The sequence below is a fragment of the Ochlerotatus camptorhynchus genome, unplaced genomic scaffold (assembly GCF_037179485.1).
Source record: "Ochlerotatus camptorhynchus isolate MF236.1 unplaced genomic scaffold, CSIRO-AGI_Acam_v1.1 ptg000022l, whole genome shotgun sequence".
NCBI lineage: Eukaryota > Metazoa > Arthropoda > Insecta > Diptera > Culicidae > Ochlerotatus > Ochlerotatus camptorhynchus.
Genome location: NW_027040514.1, coordinates 310,479 through 333,970, shown reverse-complemented (window position 1 = coordinate 333,970; position 23,492 = coordinate 310,479). Strand labels below are relative to the sequence as shown.

General features: G+C 38.5%; 1 protein-coding gene across 50 annotated transcripts in view; it reads left to right on the top strand.

Annotated features, from left to right (window-relative positions):
* Window positions 1–23,492, top strand: part of para (paralytic) — a 382,611-nt gene that overhangs the window by 227,081 nt on the left and 132,038 nt on the right. For 46 of the 50 annotated variants that reach the window (XM_065226528.1, XM_065226876.1, XM_065226868.1 and 43 more), the window contains 5 exons: window positions 5,952–6,164; window positions 6,234–6,294; window positions 6,391–6,535; window positions 6,825–6,989; window positions 15,859–16,134. In XM_065226528.1, the coding sequence (XP_065082600.1) occupies window positions 5,952–6,164; window positions 6,234–6,294; window positions 6,391–6,535; window positions 6,825–6,989; window positions 15,859–16,134 (860 nt within the window). The remainder of the gene's footprint in view (window positions 1–5,951; window positions 6,165–6,233; window positions 6,295–6,390; window positions 6,536–6,824; window positions 6,990–15,858; window positions 16,135–23,492) is intronic. The other 4 variants (XM_065226779.1, XM_065226675.1, XM_065226715.1 and 1 more) reach the window with 1 other exon arrangement.

The window sequence follows — 23,492 nt, the reverse complement described above, 5'->3', positions numbered from 1 at the left end:
AGACCCTTCTACGTTTTAAAGTCATCCGATCAGAATTCGCCGTATTTTTCCATCGGGTTATCCGTTAGGCAAATTCGTTGGTCAACCGTCAAACCGGCCATCGGGGACCGCACCATCAACATCGCGGCCAAATGAAACCATTCGTCGAAGTAGTCGAAGTAGAAGGTGAAGCAAGTAATTCCACCGTTCCCGGGATAGTCTTTGCCCTGCTAGGTGGTTTAGTACAGCACTAGCAGCGGCAACGCGCGCAGTAGTGAGTAGCTGAGTACTGCGGAGTAAATCGATTTCATTTTGCAAGTCAATGGAAAACTGCTGGAAATTTTGTTCATGTTTAAAATAGTTTAGTTCTTTCTCAGTTGATTCCCGCCAAAAGCTCTGAGCCAGGAGTGCTCGAGCCATCATGACTCTATCAAAGTTTGTTTACATACATGTTTCGCCAAAGTATGTTTTACTGATATTGAAAACACAGCTGAGTCATAAAAACTATGCTGGTTTTTATACTATCATCATTGAGCCTGTTGGATTTTGTCTTTGAGCTTACAATTAAGAATGTGTGTTATGAAAGAGTTTGAATCATTTTTATGAGATTGCAATGCTTGACGAGAGGTAAGAACAGTAACTGAGTGTATTGCTTCTGAATGTTTGGCTCCCGTTTGACAGTTCTGACTGGCTCCCAAGTGACAAGCACATTGAGCGAGTCCGCAGTACCCAGGTGAGTAGCAAACTCGACATCACCACTGTAGCATGAGAACAAACCCATAGCTAATTTACATACATATCCCACAGGCAGCAAATTATAATTACGCTTAAAGAAGCACACCTTCTGTGTCTCTACTTCAGTCTCTCTACTCGTTACCACTTTTTACCTCGCACAGCGAAACCCGTACCGGCCGCAGTGCTTTATGTTTATTAGGCGAAAAAACCCAATTTTGTAAAACTGCAAAGGATGCATTTATTGATGTCGCCCCAGCTGTCTCATAGGAAAACTGTATTCGATAACCCCTATAAATAAGAAACGCTGAAATATACGAAGAGGATTATTCGTTCTGAGCTCGACCCAACCGGAGGTTCTCCGATCTTGGCCAATCGACTACTCTGAACAAAGTAATAAGTATTTCTTACTCCTACGGGTTAAGACCTGTAGGTTGGCAAAGAAAGCCCAGGCATGAAGTTTACACGATTCTTTTGAAACTACAACGAAGCGTAGTTTACCACTTCACCACTTCACCACCTCATCACCTCACCACCGAGCTTTCGGATCGCCGAAGTTCACCACGTTGAGTCACCGTAAGCGAAAACCATTCCTGTGAGTACCAAAGAGCCAATGACAATGGTCCGGACCGAACAGAGTTAGACACGCACAGTAGATAGGGAAAACCAAATAGAATTTAGAATAATTAAAATTAATATGGGAAATGCAGGTAATGTCGGCCTAAGTGTCCCTAATTTGGGCCCATACATAAATTCAGCAATCAACTGAATTTTCAATAGCAACCAAAAATATCCATTAGTAACGTCCCAATAACGCGTTAATCTAGATAACATTGATAAATAGCAGACTTTTAGCGATGGGCCCAAATTAGGGACATGTAGGCCGACATTACCTACATTTCCCCTATAAATGAAAACCTTTTTGAATTTTGAATATAGCCCTTATTAGATTCCCTATTCACTGATAATGATTCATGGTAATTAGATCCCTGAAAGATTTCCCTTTGCGCGCGCTGTTTTAAAATTGGCATCGATGCCGTCTTGTGCATTTCTGTATGAAGGCAAAGTTCCCTTTCGTGACGGTGTAGCTTTCTAGCGTGAATAGCGGAAACTTGCAATTGATAACTGAAAGCTTTGAAAGACAACTTTGCTTGCCTATGCTTAGGGTAGAGTTTGAGATGTTGTTCGTTCGGGTGTGATGAGATCTATGAGACTAGAGTGGGTGAAGTTGGGGACAGCCGGACCATTTTCTGACCCTTTTCAAGGAACAAACTGAGCCTAACTGTAGTCAGAGAATCAAAATCAACGATTCAGATAAGGATAATGGCATTCTCATTTTGGTTACACTCATGATCAGTACAAATCCAAAAATTACAATGGACAGTTTTGGAAACTATAAGGCGATTATCATTCGTGTTACAGATCATGATCCTATGAAACAGCGATAATCTCCGATCATCACCATCAACGGACGTCGAAGAAATATCAAATACGCTCAATATATGTATTTTTGGAATTGTTATGCCGTATAGATGTCGAAAATGTATTTCCTCCACCACACGCTATGTCTGAAGGCACTTTTTTGCAACATTCATGTACCTCAGATTTTTCTTCACTGGATGTTAGTGTTGATCCTAACAATCAAATCTGTGATGGTTTTAAAATAATTAATCTTGGGTTTTTTTAGAAATCGTGTTTTGAAGTTTACAAAGTTGAGTATGAAGGCGTATATGGACAATTTACCATACAAAACAATTACGAATCGAACACATGCAGTTAAATAAGGTTTAAGTTGATTGAATTAATCCAAATGGCATTAAAAAAGTTCTCTTTGTAAGTAAGATTCATATTGATTATGTCGACTTTGTGCAAAATCAATTAATAGTTGTTGGTAGCACAACATCTTATTTAGTTTCTCTTCCCTTATAAGAGTAAAAAAGAAAGAAATGAGCAGAACAGTTCGTTACAGCCACGTAATCATAGTAGGCATTGATTTGTGTCCTGTTTTGAGTGTTTTTTATAGATAAATCGTGTAGAAAATCTGGAAAAAAAAGAAAATAGACCGAAGCAACTCTGAAAAAAAATCATGTCACTTTTGTAGTGACGATCGTTGAAAGATTTTTACCAGTTCAATAAAGGAGATAGTAGGTATCCAAAAGTTTTGTGCCCCCTACTCAACACGTGGCGAAGGTGGAATTTGCCACCAAAACATCCTGAGGGATGGAAATTTTGCTTGGATTTTTAAAAATAAATTGAGATGTTTGACTCAACGGCGAGATTGAAAATAAATTCTGGCAACCATAACGAATTTGTTTGAAAAATTTTTGTACGATAATGTCGATAATACAGGAATGAAACCCACATGGGATCAACTACTCTTGCCCAGTGAGTTTAGGTAGCTCTCACCTTGCATTACTACAGAATTGCTAGAGCTTCATTGCAGTTACCATATTTTGTTTAAGGAAACATTTTGGAAGGTTCAGCAACTTTTTAGGAAATTCTGCGAACTATAGGGAACTGTAATGAATTTTAGGAAAGCTTTGCAAACTTTAAATAAGGTCCTCCAAAGAAGCAGAGAAATTCAGCAACTTTCAGAGCAGTTCATTGAACTTCAGGGAAGTTCTACAAACTTCAGAGGAGTTCTACAAATTTCAGGAAAATTCGAAAAACTTGAAAGATGTGCTTCGAGCATCAGAGGAGAAGTACTATAAACTTCAGGAAAATTCTTCCAACTACAGAGACGGTTTATGAGCTTCAGGGGGAGTTCAATGTCATCCTGGTTAGTTCTACGAACTTCAAGAGAGGTCATAAAAAGATGAACCAGCCCAAGGCTGAAAATCTTTCTAATAAAGCAAAAAAAACTTTAAGAGAGTTCTGTGAACTATAGCAACATTATATGAGCTAAATGATGCTCTGCAAAAGTTCTTTAAACGTGAGGAAATTTTTGCAAACTTTACGATGGTCTGTGCACCACAGGGAAAATTTAATAACATTAGAAAAATACTGTGAACTTTAAGAAATATCCGATAATTTCAAGGAAATGCCAAACTCAGAGACGTTCAAAGAATATTAGGAGAGTTTGAAGAATTTCATCGAAGTTCAACGAAATCATGGAAAAACTTATGAACAGGGATTTGAATTTGAAATGTAAATTCTATAAGAGGTAACATTGGGTAACGTTGGTGGAACAACTCCACCTCCATATGTTAGAAAACAGGTATAATAGAGAGAATTTCCTGCGATACATCTTCCTCTTTTACGCTTCCCTTGTGAAATGTGATCGAAGGCATGTTTTTCAATACAAAACGCTTTTTTATATCTTTATATTTTCCTAACAAGTGTTTTTTTATTACCTTTCATTTGATATTTTTATTTTTGATATCAGTCTAGTGGTTCAAAAGTTTTGAAAAAAAATAATTTAAATAAAAAAAAAAGATTTTTTGGACCACCCCAACGTTGAAATGGTCATCCTAATGCCAAAATAAAATTTTCAATAAGGAACAAATTACCTTTTTTACCATATTCTGAGAATCACTACAATTTTTTGCTATGGAATGGCTGAATATTAGTAAATTTAGAGACTAAACCATTGTTTAATTATGTTTTTAATTAAAACATTATGAGATCATGGCGAAACTTCGATATTTTACGGTAACGAAGAGGGAATCTTACTGTATCTTTGAAACTTAGTATTTGGAGTACTTTAATCCCCTTTTGAATCATTTTCAGCTGAATTTGTTTCGATCCGTAACAATTTTGTATCGTCAATAGTCCTTATACGCCTTTGTAAACGGCTAAGTATACTCCAAAACACTTTTTCTCAAAGAACCCAAGATGAAATATTTTAAAACCTTCACAGATTTGATTTTTAGGATCAATACTAACTTCCTGTGAAGAAAAAACTGAGGTACATGAAAGTAACAAAAAAAAGTGCCTTCAGACATAGCGTGCACCATTAGAAAATCGAAGATGGCGGCCATCGATTTCAGAAAACAAAACTGTCAAATACCCTACAATATGAGTATTTTAGAAACGGGTATGATATGCAGATGTAGAAAACTGATGTCTGCCGCCATTTGGGAATTCAAGATTGCTGCCATTGGCTTTAGAAATAAAAACTGTCCTCTACAGTATTGGTATTTTGGGATGTAATGTAGACGTCGGAAATCGATGTTTGCTGCTATTTTGATTGTTTCTTTTATGAAAGCATTGGCCACCATATTGGATTCCGAAATGCTGACGGACATTAAATTTTCGGCCTATACACATTATCCCAGTTCTTAAAATACCCATATTATAGTGCATTTGACCAACGGCTGCCATCTTGGATTTTAAAATGACGGCAGACATTGATTTTCAACATCTACATGATATCCCGGATCCAAAAATGTCCATATTGTAGGGTATGTGTCCTGCAGAACAACTTTTCCGAAGACAGCAAATTCCTAGATTTCGAAATACATTACGCAGCGATTGTTATCATATCAGTGGAATATCGTTTTTGTAACTGATCATGATGTGTGACACAAATGGTAATCCATGATCTCAGATGTGCACTGATCATAATTCCATTTACTAGTGTTTTTATCGTCGGTAAGCATCGGAAGATAGAATTTTCTTGATTCCATACCTGTAGTAAGGTCTCATGTCGGGCAAACTAAACATTGACGATCGGTCCTTATTCGAGGTGGCGCATAAGCTATTCGTTTAACAAAATCGGATGCGAAACGGTAGGTCCTGGTGGTTTCTTTGTGGATTAGTCCTTTCTTATGGAAGTAGAATGCAAACCGTCACTGGACGATATTGGGCGTGTTACAACTTGCGAAGGTACTCCTTTAAAAAATTTTTTACCTTTACTTTTTTGTTTGAATTTACAATGTTTTAAATGCCCTACAAAGTTGTAAGTGTCTTGAAAATGCACATTTTTGCAGAAGGAAGCAAATCGCTATCTCTTTGTTTTAAGAGGTTATGTCCATTTGTATATTTTTTCAACACTATTTTCATTAAGGGGGCGAAGATGTCATTCCTCAACAGTTACATTTAATTGAAGATATATGCATATGACACACTTAACGTGACCAAGTCACTATTAACTGGTCTGCCACCAGACTTGCATGATAGGTCTATAAGGTGTCTCGTCAAGTCGTCACAAGAAAATCACACGATGCAAACCAACCCTAACGAACGATTTCCACCCACATTCAATTGTACTAATTATTATCTTTTTCCCTTCCTGACAGGTCTCAAGACCATCGTCGGCGCTGTCATAGAGTCCGTTAAGAATCTCAGAGATGTGATAATTTTAACAATGTTTTCGTTATCGGTGTTTGCTTTAATGGGTCTGCAGATCTACATGGGCGTACTGACGCAAAAGTGCATCAAGGAGTTCCCGATGGACGGCTCGTGGGGCAACCTGACGGCTATAAACTGGGAACGGCACAACAATAACGACTGTGCGTACCCACCCCGACTAACACGATCTAGAATCTAATTGACCTGATTGATCTTTACTCTACTTTCAGCCAACTGGTTCTTCTCGGAAACTGGAGACACGCCTCTCTGTGGGAACTCGTCGGGTGCTGGGTAGGACTTTGAATTTAGCGTTTGCTCGTGCGACTTCCCCGGATCGTACTAACCAATCAACTTGTTTCTCTCATTCACCCGCTGCACCCACCAAAGGCAATGCGAGGAAGGATATATTTGTTTACAAGGTTATGGAGATAATCCAAATTACGGGTATACAAGTTTTGATACTTTCGGATGGGCATTCTTATCTGCCTTTCGTCTAATGACCCAAGATTATTGGGAGAATCTATATCAACTGGTTCGTATCTACTGTCCGATGTGTGAATGAGAATGATTATTACTTACCGATCCCCACCAAAGAACCGCATTACCCTAATAATCCCCAATACCAGTTCTCCTTCGTAACTCCCATATCATTGAAAAATAACCGATCTTCATTTATTAAAGATCAATTCTATTGTATTTTTTTCTTCTGTAACCAAATGCCAACAATCATCACCAAAACCACCAAATGTCACTGAATTCCCCAAAAAAATACCATCCACAAAAAAAAAATTACCTCAAAATCTTCGTGGTGTGCAAAACAGGTGTTACGATCAGCTGGACCGTGGCACATGCTCTTCTTCATTGTGATTATCTTCTTGGGTTCGTTCTACCTTGTAAATTTGATCTTGGCCATTGTCGCCATGTCGTACGACGAACTCCAGAAGAAGGCCGAAGAGGAAGAGGCCGCCGAGGAAGAAGCGCTTCGGGTGAGCGAAACTTACTTAAACTATGTTTTTCTTTTATGTTTGTCATATTTATGCTTTCCTTCACACCGTCTCTGTTTTACGTTGTCTCCTATCACTTTCCACAAACTGTTTTTTTTTTTTTGTGTTGTGTCACGTCGCTGTCATCCATTTATCCGTCAAACTTTCCCGCTTTCATTTTGTAAAATAAAAATCGATCAAAGTGTGCTGTAGAAGAAATAGAGCGCAGCAATCCTTTCCTTTTCCTACGTCCCTCCCCCTCAGGGAAGCGTTATCAATCAAAAAATAAGAAGCGCGATGTGACAAAAATCATCGGTATGTAACCGGTTGGTTGGTTGGGATGTTCCCGGCTGCCACCGGTTATTACCGGAGTCACCCAAGTGTGTCGTCATCGATGTGGATTGATTGATGTGCCTGGAGGTTGTTGAATTTTTAATGGCGATTTAATCACTTAACGATATGAACTTTAACATCCTGTCGTTGTGTGTCCTGTCTCTCTTGCTCTATCATCTAAGTCTGTGTTTGCTGTGTACTGTCTGTGTGATGTATGTATGTCTGTGCTGACGAGTGTTGCATGTTGATTTCATGTGGCATACACTGTGCTGTCCTTTTCGACGCGTGAGTAAGTGTTGTTCTACGACAACCGGTATAATGCGACTCAGGTTAAAAATAACCCAGCAATGATTGATGGAAATGCCAATGAAACTACGCAAACAGGGAAAGTGTGCTCCTGTGTGGAGACGAATGTCAAATGCCACCGATGAATTATAGTAATGAAATTATTTGATTGGAAAACAAATCTATGGAATAGGACCTTGAGTTTCGATTTATCTCTTGATACCGAAATCTGATATTTCTTTCCATGAAGGTTTCAACATTTTTGAAAAAAGGATATTTGGATGTACTCATGCCATGAGTACTTTTTGGAATTTCCGTTGTTGACTTTTTTTTTTTTAGATTTTTCAACGTAGAGGATGGATTTTATTTAGTTTTACACAGGGGAAATGGATGTCATGTCGCCCTAAATGCCCCTAATTTGGGCCTATAAATAAATTCAGCTACCTACTAAATTTTCAATAGCGACCGAAAATATCCATTATTTCCGTCCCAATGACGCGTTCCTCTAGATAAAATTGATGAACAGCAGATTTTTAGCGATGGGTCCAATCTTAGCTCTATAGGCCAATATTAGAGCCGTTTTCCCTATGAGCACTTAAGAAAAAAAATAGTATCGGTAGGGATCCTGAATAGAAATTTCGTCGGGTGAAACCATTTTGGGCTTCCTTCCGCGTTTAGTGGAAGTTTTGGATTTCGGCTTCGGATCTCGTTGAGGCACGTCATCGGGTGAAACACTGTTTTCTGGTGAAACTTAATTTTTTTTTCGCTGGGACCCAAATGGATAGCCAACGACGTCGTTTCGATGATCCCATAGGAATTCCTTGAACGATCCCCCGACCAAATTGACTTCTACTTCCACAGTGGGCAACTGGCTAATGAGTTCATGGGGACTCCTTTGGAGCTTTTTTGAACTTCCCATCAGACTTTTCTGAAATTCCTGGAAACTTTCCCGAAATCTCTCTGATGCTCCCTTGAACCTTCTCTGAAGTTTAGTTTGACCTTTCCTACAGTACGCTTCGAGCTTCTCTGAAGATTCCCTAAAAGAAGATTCCCAAGAAACTTTTTAAAAGTTGCCAGTTGCTAATCTATGCAAAGCCCATATACAATATAAGCTTCCTGTTGGCATTATTCGTATCGAGCGTCGGGCAGGGAAAATCCACTACTCAAATGGAAAAATGATTCTCACTTGGAAGCGACTGGAACTCGAACTGATTTATGAAATATCGGATTTTTTATCTGAGGATGGATCAAAACGCTTTCTATATGTTTTGTTCGACGTTGCAGCCTTTGAGCTTGGCTTTCTTCATTCGATATTGGGACATTATCCCCTGACGAAGGCCAACTACAAAGGTCAAAACGTCGGCCATAAAATAAAGTCCTAAATCTTTGAGCTCCAAAACAACTTTTCTAGGACCCTGCATTTTTTTTTTAAATTAATTCCTTGTCTATGTCCGCGATACGGAAAATTTTTTGAAGTCACAGATCTCGAAAATCTTTAAGAGTTGAATGGTTTTGTACTCCTAACATACCTCCAAAATCTTGACAATATATAACTCCAGAAGCTGAAAAACTTGACAGAGACCAACTCCTACAAAATAATTTACTAACTCTCAGAATCATGTCAATTTCCTAAGTCTAGGATCTTGAACAAGTTTTGAGATTAGTAATTTATCACAACCCCATAATCTTGAAAGTTTACTGAAGACAGGGGGATTTAAAGAAAAAAAAATCGTTCGAGATCTAGATAATCTTTCAATGTGCCAGAATCTTGAAAATATTGTTAAAGTCCAGAATAATGAATTCCTTAACAAGAAGCGAGTAATGGCGCTATAACCATATGCCACATAGGGCTAGGACAAGAGTTAGTGCTCAGGTCACAACCGCTAGAAGAAAATAGAGCATCATTTAACCTTTTTAGATATGTTAAGGAGCCTTAACCTAGATGCTCCCAACGATAAATGATTTATAGACAACAATACACCGGAACGTACGGTAAGAGATGTCCACGTTCAGTGCTGATAAAAATCATTCCTTCTACACTGATTTTAGCTGAAAATGAAGACAACCTTAACAGATAGACCAACTATCTGCATGAATTTGAATTTTGACATAAACACATTCTCTTGATCAAGGCAACCTCTGAGTATCGAAGTCAACATATTTGTTTTTGTTCATTCGGGGCTAGAAGTTTATTATCGGTTGTGTTGTTGTCAATATCAATATTCATCTTCATCTTGGTGGGGATGATTTTGAGGATCAAGTGGAAAATGATTGTTTTCATATTACACAAATACAGCGCTGTGGAACGTGTAGTGTTGGTTTTTATACACAGATTGATGGAAAATTATTGCCTCATGCTGAATTGATGATAATATCGAGGTTTAAGGCTCTGGAATCGACATAGAATACTGTCGATTCCAGAGCCTTTATCCTCGATATTATCATCAATTCAGCATGAGTCAATAATTTTCCATCAATCTGTAATTGCCCAAAATAAATTTGATTATTTTGCTTTTGAGGATCGAAACTAATTTTGACAGTTTTGGGTTGGAATATCATTGCTGCACAGTAGGCCTGGCCGTTTTGATATTTTTTGTGCATCTTTGCAATATATACCAAATAGACCAAAAAAGTGATGGAGGTATATTTATCATTTTCCAGGATGCTTTCATGAACTGGCTGTGTTGGTGTTAGATTAGATTAGACTAGATTAGAATCTTGAATTTCTTAACAAGTACCTCTACCCTGAATTCATAGCCAATAATCTTAACAACTAATCTATGTCAGAAAATTTTACAATCTTCATTAGTGCAGGGAATTATGATTTCAAAGAGTTTTCTTTAAATGATGAGTTTGAATGATGTATCCGTGTATTGATAAAAGCATATATCAATTCAAGAATCCGGAGCAATAGAAACGTGGTATTGAAAGTACTCCAACTCATCCTGAAGTTTGATTTTTAGGTTTTACAGGCTTAACTTCGAAATTTTAAAGCCTATGATCAGTGATGCAAAATATCATGACACTCACGTGACACTCGTCTACGCATCAACCGACTATCACTGATAGAACGTTTTGTCACGCAGTGAGAGGTAGAGCCATAGCAAACAACATTCACCAGTAATGGTCGCTGCTCACAAGCAAAACGTAACACTCGCTGCTGATGATGAAAAGCACAACGAAAACAGTGAATACTTCTGCAGTACGATGGTGAAAAAAAGCGAAACGATAGAAGAAAATGAAAACAATGCCTACGCATTCCAAGTTCGTCTCGGTAGGTGCGACTATGTGAGTTGCAAACAAAGCAGGCAACATTAAACGGAAGCTGTTGGGCTCACTCACCAACACACTCACATAAGCAAGCAAAGCAGCAACTGCTTCAAAACGAGCACAGATGAGTGTCATGATTGTCGGGAATGAGCAGATCGGTGATGGATCGCAACCGAAGACGACATTCACCAGTTGCTTTTTACTTCTTTCGTCAACTTGATGGATGGTCATGGAGAGAGCTTCGACGAGCACATTTATAGGAATGTACAAAGCGTTACTACCATCAGCTGTTTGACGATCGTGATTGTGATAGGTCGCAACTCTGCCTTTGATCTTCATTGAGCTCAATAAAATGTCGTAGGACATAAAGCAGTGTTGGAAAAATATTTCTGGATCTATCAATCATCCTTGAGTTCAACAGGCTCAACGATGGCTTGTACGATGTACCAACTGAACTTTGTCCAACCTTGATGGCGTCATTGTTTCATAACATCGTGTTAATAAACTATCTTTAATTCTTCAAATCTTGATGTTGTACAGGGTCAATTAAATTTTGATTGATACCTAGACTGAATTTTTGAACTCTTCGCACTTATGGACCTTCGAAACATCTTATGCCATTGTACAATGTTGCGACTCTATTTTTGAACCCAAAGAGCTGCGTGAGATCTAACAACATCATGTGAGGCATAAGTTGTATTAGCAAAATGTCGTAGGAACTCCACATTTTAAAGTTCTACAGGCACAACGAGGTATTGTGCGTTGTCCCGACTTAGTTGTTGAATCCGTAGAGCTTCGTGGAGCCTCACAATATCTTGTGGAAAACAAGGTTTTGGAGGCTCTCCAAATTATTCTTAAGATCAGATCATGAAATTCTACAGGCTGAAAAAAAGTTTTTATACGTTGTCTCGATTTGTTTCACACAAATCCGTAGAGCATTGTGGGACCTCATCACATCATTTGGGACACAACTTGTATTGTCAAAATACCTTAGGTACTCCCAAAGTACTTGTAATGCAGGTCTTAACGTTCTGCAGGCTAAACGAGGTATTGTGGGATGTCTGGGCTGAATTTTTGAACACGTAGAGCTTCGGAGAACCCCACAATAAGTATTTGAGGTTCTCCAAATTATTCTTAAGTTAAGATCATGAAGATGTACAGGCTAAAAGCAGTCTTGTACGATGTCCCGATTTGTTTCATACAAATCAGTAGAGAATTGTGGGACCTCATTGTGGGATTTGAGAATTTACCCAGCGCCACTGGAACGCAGCAAAACAGCACACAAGACGACAGCAGCAGCAGCAACGTTCATCTGATCTGGCCAACGGACAACCACGGAAAGAGGATGGATCAAGATCAGCATTTAACAGCAGCGTGCTATGATCGATCCCACTATCACTCATGAGTAATGTTCATTCATTAGACACCAGAACGAGGGGTACGACGCAGTGGGTTATCATCTAAGCTAGGGTGTACTCCACACTCAAGACATCATGTGGGACACAACTTGTATTGTCAACATATCTTAGGTACTCCAGAGTGCCTGTAATTCAGGTCTTAAAGTTCGACATGCTCAACGAAGTTTTGAACGACGTTCCGACTAGCTGGATAAATCTGTAGAGCATCGTGAAATCTCCAAATATAATGAAGGATGCTTAGCAGTATTAGCAGAATATCTTAAGATCAGCGTTTGGGTGAGAACAACTCATTCGTGGTAGTTTATAATGGTATCGTAACCAACTACAAGGATACCAAGAAATTCCTGGAATTACACGGATGTATCTTCCATTCGGATATGGATTCGGAAGCCATTGCCAAGCTGGTTAATCATCTCTATGTCCAACATACAAATTGCTCGTTCAGATAACTGATCGAATTGGTCGTCCAACTGAGGGTGCCTTTGCATTGACCTTCAAATCGAAGCACTTCCCAGGAGAATGTGTCGTCACTCGTCGAGATCTCCACTGTTGGTTGGGATCAAGGCGAAGGGTCTCCCTTAGCTCAGTCGGTAAAGGCGCAGCTACAAAGCAAGACCATTCTGGAGGTGTCTGGGTTCGATTCCCGGTCCGGTCTAGGAATTTTTCGGGTTGGAAAATTTCTCGACTTCCCTGGGCATAGAAGTATGATTGAACTTGCCACAAAATTATACCAATGCAAAAATGGTACAGGCATCGAAAGCTCTCAATTAATAACTGTGGAAGTGCATCTAGAACACTAAGTTGAGAGCACGCAATAAGCTAATATGCGATATGCAATAAGCTTGAAAGGCGAAGAAGAAGAAGAAGAAGAAGAAGAAGAAGAAGAAGAAGAATGGGATCAAGGCGAAGACCTGTCTAGCCACAAACCATGTTCCGATTATCTACGGCAAGGGACTTCGTCATGGATCAACGGGAAATATTCAGTTTGAACCGACTGCTGATAACACTTCGGACTTTATCAATCCTGGAGAGGAAGTCGAATACTTCTTCGCATCGGATGCTTCGGCTGTCATTGAGCATACCAACCGAGTTAAAACAGCTGATACCCTGATGGCACTTGTGTCACTGTAAACAGCGTGGAGCTTTGATCGTCTGAATCATCAATACGATAAGAAGTTCGATCGGTCGTGAATCGCACTGCGGAGTGCACGTCAATGCCGGACCGGAAATTGGTGTCGCTTCGACAAAGGCCTACACATTGCAGTTCATTTCACTTGCTACAGACATGACGAGAGGAGATCATGGAAGGACTTCGTAAACTGGATACGCACATCAACTTTGCCAACTGTATGGAGGGAGCCCTGAAGGTTAAGGAACTGTCGTACATGCACAGCGAACGTATTATGGTAGGAGAACTGAAGCATGGACCACTTGCCCTTGTCCACGATATAATGCCAATTGTGATGACCGTCTTGCGTGATGCTGTGTACGTTAAATGTGTAAACGCTCTCCAAATCGAATAAAGATTTTGAAGTTCTACGATGTTCCGGCTGGATAAATAAGCCAGTAAAACTTCAGCGTCGTAAAGGAGTATACCGTTTTTCAGCAAAGCATTTAAGTATTTATCAGCCATTTATTATTTTCACACAACTCGAAATGTTAGAGTAAGATGGGTCCAACAATCATTAATTGGTTTTCAAAGCCCACTTATTTCAACAATCTAACCTTGAAGCTAAATCTACTGCTATCTTCAAATCCCGACCGTCTAGAAAGTTGCTGTCTTGTAAGATCTAAAAGTTATCTGAAGACACCTTTGCTGAGAAATTCGAAATAAGAAAACAAGAGCAAAAAAACTGTTTTTTTAAGAGCCACCCTAACTCAATATAAGAAAATAGCTCTAAATCGGCCAATTTAAGAGATACAAAAAAGTTATTTTCAACAAAGTTGCTTGAAATTAGCTCAGCTATAACTTTGCCCAAGAATGTGTACCTTAATTTATTCAAACAAAAAAGTTAGATTTTTGATTTTAATGATAATAGGAACCACCCTAGAATTCATTGTCATAAAAATGAGGGCGTATCTATAAGGAACAGCTGTGTAGAAGAGACTTTTAGTCTAAAGTTTCAATTTCATTAACATATCATTCCACCTAAATCTGCATTCTGGACCACTGTGCATTGTGCGATTAATGAGTAAACTGAACTAAAATTTGGGTTGACCTTATTGACCGTGTATTCAAATGAACTGTCAAATCAGTTCAATGCAAACAAGACAAAACAACGGAAATCCTAATATGGACCAACAGGTCTGTGCCATAAAAAGGGAGACAACGGAAATCAATCGAGTTATGTGGTCAATGTGGTATGATTTTAACACTGCTTACCCTGTATCCGTCCTTCCAGGAATTCGAAAAGCCTCCGGGGGGAAATGGCCACCACGATATTTCTAGTTTCAAATGTCTACTCAAAATAGCAGTTAAATTTCTTACAAACTTTAGGAATTTGACTTGGATGTCTGTTCTCTGTGATTTGGGTTATCTCCAGTGACAACAGTTGATGATGATAATCGCATTATCGTTAACAGAATTGTCCGTAGTTTTAAATCTTTGGTTAGTACAGATCATGAGTGTAACAGCAATGAAAACAACATTATCTTTATCAGGTCCAGGTGGGATTCCAGCAGTGGTGTTCTGTCGTTGATCAGCCACTTTAACCGATGAAGTGCATCGTTTGAGGAGAACAGAAACAAAATCAATCAAGTATGATTGCATTTCAGGGCATGATTGCGTGTCTTTTGAAAATGTTTTGACAACCAACAGACATTTGGCTGATTAAGGATCTCGAAGGTTGAACTTTCGATTCGTGTCCCAAATCTGAAGTCTGAATAGAATGATCAAAATATTTTTTTTTAGAAGTTGATAATTTAAGCCATACTTGAAAATCAAATGGCACTTGTCGGTGGTGAATGATAGGCAAAGAAATATTCAACAACAACAACGGAGCACATCTCAGTCATCGCATCAAAGTTGATTGCTAACGATTCGGAGCGAAGACTTCAATCTTGACAACGAAAACCATGAGCAAATCCTTTCATAGAATCCAACGAACAAAGATTGAAACTTTTCTCGTCGTCATTCATTAAATCAAAATTTCATCATTCATTTCTATTTTTCGTTTCATAAAGTTTTTAATCTTCTAGTTGATTTAGGTATGAGTGGCGTTGCTCACTGTATGTATGTATGTGTGGTTGAATGATATGTTGTGTGCGATAAAACATACAATGCGAAAAAAATAAAATCATTTGTTATGTCGAACATTTGTGTGGTAAGTGTTTGTCCGTGTTTAATCGCTCTTCGCCAACGTGTATTGCTAAAACAGTCTAAGCTAGTCATCAGCGCTGATCAGGACCTACGTGTCCATTATGTAGAGCTGTGTAAATATATGTTGTCGAAAGTGGTTGGATGTTTTGAATCCCAAGTCGATTCAATCCGAAGCAATTGTTATAAGCTCATGGCTCTAATATGTATCTGATTTATATTCCCCAATTCCGCACTCGCAACAATGCAGGAAGCCGAGGAGGCGGCTGCAGCGAAAGCGGCCAAACTCGAGGCCCATGCAGCGGCAGCGGCGGCCGCAGCCAACCCGGAGATCGCCAAGAGCCCATCGGACTTTTCCTGCCACAGCTACGAGCTGTTCGTAGGCCAGGAGAAGGGCAACGACGACAACAACAAGGAGAAGATGTCGATCCGCAGCGAAGGATTGGAGTCGGTGAGCGAAATCACAAGAACAACCGCACCAACAGCTACTGCAGCTGGCACTGCAAAAGCCCGTAAAGTGAGCGCGGTAAGTATGAGAACCGCTTTCTGCACTTCCCGTCCCAATTGTTCCTGTTTGTATCCCCAGCCCCTCCCTGTTTTCCCATGAGGTCGTTTTCCTGGTAAGCCACAACAATTGATCGAATGCTCCCGAGCCACGTTCCCGCTTCCCCGTATGTGTGTTCATCCCCTCCCACCCCTAATCAGCTTCCCTTCAGATGTGTACCTTGCCTTTTCGATGTGAGTTTCCATCGTAGGAAGCCTTACAGTAAAAATCATGCCTTTCAAAGGAAATAATTGGAAACTTCAAACCGTAATTCTCTATTACTGATCACGAATCTAAAACAGAAAGGCATGATAATCCTCCCCTGCTCCCACAGTTCAATGTATTGAATTTTGTGAAATCATTATGACAGTGATGAAGACATCAGATGTAAGAATAGCAAATCACTTCCCCCACTGGGGGGAAATGAGCCCTCGTTTCCGATCAGTATTGGTATCGAACTTCCACTGCCATAGATGATCTCGAATTCCTTGAGTTGTCACTTATCTTCCCCATATAGTTGCTCCCCATAGATGTTGAGAACAGTGTCCCCCTAATTGGTTGTATGGAAATGTTTCTTCTACGATTGTACTTTATCCCCTCTTCAAATAGTTGACAAAACTGAACTAGATCCTCCATAAAGTATCCTCTACGGATTAAAACCAAAACGAATTAGCTTGAAATATGACCATTCAATTCCACAAACTCAACCATGATACTCGGGAACACTCAACAGATTCACCATCCAGTACACATTATACACAGAACACGAATACATTAGAAAGTAGCAGTTGGAACGTATCTACATACAGAAACACGAACAACACTATTATGGTGTCTGCTCATTAGATGCAATCAGAAAGTTTGACAGTAGTAATCATCACGGTAATGATTGGGAAATGTAATAGCTGCTATCTTCACAACTGTAGCTGTAGAGTTTAAGCAAGCTAAGGCTTAAGTAATCAGTAAGGCAGTGCTTGTACAATCATTGAGAATGCTAGAATTTAGAGTTGGTAATTTTGTCCAAACTGACTAAGTTTATTCACGACAGTAGAACGTTCAGCTTATATGGGGATCAAACTAACCCCGTTAGAACCTTGTGTAGGGTAGAGAACTACTTCGGCTTAATCGCTCATTTTGGACCTATCGAGCAGAAAACTTCAAATAAATCCATGATTTCAGAGTTAACAAGTCAATTATGCGTTTGGTACAATACTTTAGTTAATAAGCTACCGAACGAAGTCAATGAGAACGCGTGATAGGAAGGTTTGCACTCATTATTCCCAAAAACAAAAGAAGCGCTCCGACCGAATCATGTTTTATCTTCATGCGATAGGCCGAAGTGAATTCATTGGCGTTTCAATACTCTAGGCCGAGTTTAGAATTCGTTGGCCGAGTTTGGCGTCAAGAAGCAGTGTTAGACTTTTGACAATATCTCAACTATTTGTTTCTCTTTATCAAATCTTACGGTACGTACGGAAAGGTAAATAAATTTGAAACCCATCAGTAATAATAACATTCCGTTTGGTGCTAAGCTGCGCTAGATTAAGAAAGACTAAGTGCGGGTTGTGCTTAATAGGCCGGAAATGGGGTAGTTAACCCTAACAGAGAGAAGAGATTTCCATGTTTTCCATGTACTCATTTTTTTTTCAAAATCATTGAATCGTCGATATTTTTCAAGTTCGAAATCTCGATTGTGGATCTACAATTTTGTCTAAATTAGAAATCTTTTAAAAAAATCTTGCTATCGAATCATCTAAGTACTCGATCTTGACAATTTGTGCAAGACTAAAAAATCTTCAAAAAATCTTAGGACGTTAAAACTATTGTGGACTTCGGAGACCTCAAAAAGCTATGAAGACTCCACCGTTCTGCATGATTAAAGGGTGTCCACAGCTAAATTGCACCACTTAGAAGTACTCGCCCAAAATAAGTCTCTCAACCGATTGTCATTAAATTTGCAGGGAATGTAATACTATATAGTATAAGCTTGTTTTACCTATCTTTATTTTACTCTACTTCTTCACCAAAATCAAATGCCCGAAATTTTTTCTTTATTCCACCCATAAGGTTTTGTACAACGGTTGAATCAACATTTTTTTTTTCTGCTTTCAACCATGATTTCAACATTTCCTGCTCCGTAGGGACAACTTTAGGATGCTTACAGAGTTCGATCGGCCGCAACTCCGGTGTGTTTGGGGGATTTGAAATCCTTCAGCACGAAATTGACCCCATTCGTATTGTACCACTCCAGAACGTCCTTGAAGTAGTGACAAGAGGCGTTGTGTGATTTGAGAAACGGAAGCAGTCGTTACTTTAGGCACTCATTCATGCAGACTTGGCCATTTACGGTTGTAGTTGTTACGAAAGGTTTGCTCCGTTTTCCTTACGAACAAATCACTTGCCAAATCATGAATTTCTTGGGGAACTTCGACACTTGCTGTCAGGGTGCCTTCCATTCATTTTGACTAAAAAAATGTTTTAGGAAATTATGGAATAATACGATATTATGATGGTATTTTGTATGTGTAAGGAACAAGACAAATTTTTAAAGTTTGTGTTTGACACATAAAACCTGCAAATTTAGCTTTGACAGAGCCACAATGAGCGATTTTCTGATCGCCTCTTCGCGAAGAGTGAAGAGTGAAGAGTGGGTGAGATAAATGACAAAATCGCTTATTGCGACTCTCATGCAGCAACGTTGGCTGGTATTATGTGTCAAACACAAACTCCACAATCTTTTCTTGTTGCTTACACAAACAAAATATTATTATAATATCTTATTATTCCATAATTTTATAAAACATTTTTTTAGCCAAAATGAATGGAAGGAACCCTGCTTGCTGTTTCCTGAGAGACTCTGAAACATCGAACTTGTCTTTCGCAGTCACATACTAGTTTCCCGGAATTTGTCCGTTTTTTCTTATGTTTCATCGTCCATGATACAGCAGTATGGTTTTGTCAACATTTGTGTGCATAGTTTACGTGCCCGCATTCTAGCTGTCCAATCCTGGTCTGGTGCTTTCTGAACCTTGAATGAACGTAGTCCTGCTCGTTTCTCGGTTTTCTGCACGAAACTTTTTGTCAGGTGCAGTTTTTTCGCTTGTGATCTTCAACGCAGTACGGAACGCTTTTTCTTGCACTCATTTGCTTCCGATCGGCAGTTAAACGTTCTCCGAAACGTTTTATGACACGAGAAACAGTAGATTGTTGGATTCCCAACATCTGTCCGATGGCTCGGTACTAAAGATGTTGGTTGTTGAGGTGAGTGTGCAAAATTTTCTCGCGCACACACTGAACTTTCGAATCTTTTTTCAAAACTACTAGAAATTTCACAATGAAACTCACGCAGTGTAAATAATACACGCTGAGGCCATCTCTCTCAAAATTTCATTAATATTAACCCAAATGGCAAAATGTTACAGCTTTTTTAAAGTGATGCAATTTAACCGTGGACACCCTTTAGCTGTTATATTGGATGCTTTGCTGATCTTTACGAATTTTATGAAATTTTAAATTTGCAAATGTCGATGCCAATGTCCATGCTTTTTCCTGGTAGTGCAACAACTAGACCATATTGGCCTAGCATAAAGCATGGCCGGTCTAAAAACTTGTTTAAATATAAGAAGTTTATTCTTCAGGCAAAGTTTGATTTCCTGTTTATAAGAACATACAACCATTTTATGTATTTGTAACATTTTGCTTGAATGCCCTCAGTGTGGTCTTTAAAAGTTAATTTTTGGTCAAGTACTAATCCAAGATATTTCACTTGACTTGACCAAAAAATTGGAACTCCGTTCATAGTGACTATGTGACTACTACTAGGTTTCAAAAAGGAACCTCTAGGCTTATGTGGAAATATTATAAGTTGAGTTTTGGAAGCGTTGGGAGAAATCTTTCCATTTCTGTAAATTCTGCAGTCTGCTGCAAATAACACGAAGACTTCTTTCTTTAGCGGAAATGCCTATGTCATCAGCGAATAAAGATTTGTGGCAATCCTGAGGCAAATCAGGGAGGTCTGAAGTGAAAATGTTATACAATATAGGCCCAAGAATGCTACCCTGAGGAAATCCTGCTCTAATAATTAGTTGTTCAAATAAGGAATTTTGATAATTTACCTGCAGAGTTGTATCAGTTAAATAATTTTGAACTAATTTCATTATATAGAGTGGACTGCAATATAGCAATCAAACCTTCATGCCAAACACGGTTGAATGCTTTTTCAATGTCTAGAAGAACAACTCCAGTTGAGTAGCTTTCAAATTTGTTTAAACGAATTCAATTGGTAACTCTTAAGAGTTGATCAGTAGTTGAATGCCCATGGTGAAATTCAATCTGCTCATCTGCAAAAATTGAGTTCGTATTGATGTGAAGCATCATTCTATTCAAAATTATCTTTTCAAAAAGTTTACTTATTGAAGAAAGCAAACTTATTGGGCGGTAGCTAGAAGCTTCAGCTGGATTTTTATCCGGCTTCAAAATTGGAAAAATTTATGCATTTTTCCATTAATCAGGAAAATATGCCAAATGGAAACATCTGTTAAATAATTGTACCAAGAAAGACAAGGTACTCTCTGGGAGTTTTTTGATGAGGACATAAAAAATTCCATCATCACTTGGAGCTTTCATATTATGAAACTTTTTAGTTATAGACCTTACTTCGTCCAAATCATCAAACATATTTTCCTGAGAGAAAATATGCAGATAATACCAAGCAACCTGATTCTCAATAGGACTTGAAAGACCTTAATTGAAATTATGGGAACTCTCGAATTGTTTAGCAAGTTTCTGAGCTTTTTCTGAATTCGTGATCAAAATTTTACCACCTTCTTTAAGTGCTGGAATAGGCTTTTGATGTTTTTTGTGAGCTTCCAAAAGGGTTTGGAACTCGGGTCTAATTTCGGAACATTATTTTCAAAAGCTCTGTTCATCAGGGCAGAAAATCCCTTTTTAATTTGTTTTTGCAAATCCCGCCAGATAATTTTCACGGTAGGATCGCGTGTTCTTTGATATTGCCTTCTACGGACATTTTTCAGACGGATCAAGAGCTGAAGATCGTCGTCTTTTAATCGAATTCAACCTCGCATTTTGGTACTGAGGCAGCTCTTGCTTCAACTATAGAAGTAGTCAGAGATTCAAGAGCATAATTAACATCATCTTTGGTTTGCAAAGGTATATTTGGATCAAAGTTATATTCCATAAATGTTCGATATTGCTCCCCATCAGCTACAAAGTCCACCTGAATCATTTGAGGGATTTTTTGCTGAGAAAAAGCATGTTGGGCTGCTTGGATATTGAATAGTGTAATAACCTGCAGAACAATCATCAAACAGAATGGTGTTGGAGGCGAACCAGCCTAAGGCTGAAAGCCTCCTAAATAAAGCTAAATAATAATAATAATCAAACAGAATATTACCATTTGAATTGCTTTGAGCATTATTCAAGTTATACAAGTGCTGTTTAAATTTGTTGTAGCTTTAGGTAGCAGTAACAGTTCCTTAAGCAAAGAGGAAATAGATCCACACGGCAAGAGAGCACGATGCGGACTGCATCTGTATTCTATGCTTTTTTAAGCTGACTCTGTTTAAATTGGAAAGTAAACAGAATTTGTGAGAGCATAAGCATTACACTGATGCAAAATTTGAAATTTTCGCTCCACAGTGCGCAAACAGCTCCAAATTGGGTCCTGATTAGCTTTCCAAAATTTGAGTTCATTTAGTAAGAAACTGACAAACCATTTGAGGTTTATATGGAAATTACTATGGGAAAACCAATTATTCAGTTCATATCTATCTAAAAATTCACCATATCGCTCTGCTTTAAAAAATGATAACTGCAACTTTGTTCAAGACCACTTTTCGATGAAATGCAAAAAACAAAAGTTACGAATGATTCAAGTCGTTAATGTCTTATGATTATGCACAATCAAAATCAACTGTTCAGAAGGCAAAATTGGTGTTAACAAAAATCATGGCTACTATGTCACACTGCACAATACAGTGTTGCCCACAAAACAGCTGCTTGATCATGCCATAAGATTACCAGTCTCTTAAATAATTAATAACTATTTAAACTGACGATTGACTGAAAATTGACCTTGTGCAAAGTTATAGCTGAGACAATTTCCCATCAGCATTTGTAAACAAACTTTCTAAGGCCCTTTACTCGCGAACCAAAGTACGCCCACGCAAACCAATGCCACGTTTAGAAAGGTGATAGTTGCCCCTATCCGATGTTGTTGTTGGTTTGCGTGGGTGTACTTTGGTTCGCGTGTAAAGGACCTTAGAAAGTTTGTTTACAAATGCTTTTGTGCCGTTATCTAATGTTATGCCTGAAATGCAAACTGATTATTTTCATTTTACACTAATATAGCGCTGAAGGACGTGTCGTGTTAGTTTTTCTCAAGCTGAACTGATGATAAAATCCCAGTTTTAGGCTCTGGAGTCGACAATATTCAAAATAATCATTTTATCCAAAATAAATTTGATTATTTTGCTTTTGAGGATCATTTCTGATTTTGACAATTTTGGGTTGGATAATCAAGCACTGGAGAATATCAACAAACGCGTATTCGTTGATGTATAATGAACTCATTTGTTCATTTCGCTCATAGGTAACAGTGAAGATTTTCAAAACAAACGCAATTCATCTACACTGGGTTAAAGAGCTACTCCTTGCGTGTGATGGTAAATGATAAAAACAGACACTGGTATTGACATCGCAAGCTTTCAATTAATAACTGTGGTGGTGCATTTAGAAGACTAAGTAGAGAGCACGCAATAAGCTGATTTGAGATCAGCAATAAGCATGAAATGCAAAGAAGAAGAAGAACTATCTTGATAATTTTTCCCAACGTGTTGTAGAGATTATCCAATGGGGATAGTTCACTGCCATTTACATCGAAAATTTCAATTCGATCAAAAACCTTTAAATATTCAAATTCTATTTTATCGCTTTTTTTAACCATTAATTTGGCAAGACTCAATTGCGTTAGCTTTGTGGAGCCGTCATTCAATGACACTGAAAGATTTTCTATTACTAAAGTATTAGAACGGGGGCCAGATACTGGCGGCTTACTTTGAACTACAATTTTACTTACTAAGAACTACAATTTTAAACAGGTTGGAAGAGTACTTTGTTTTCTAACAATAAGAATGAAACCATAAGTTCAACATCACACAAATAAGTTTCATGTTGTAATGAAAATAGGTTTTCATCTTGAGCTGTTGAAATTGCCTGATCAAAACATATTGGTTACCCTTTTTACTTTGATTTAAAATTAATCGGTCTTGGAATACTGAACATTGATCGCAACTGGGCTCTCTGAGATTTTGAAATAAATT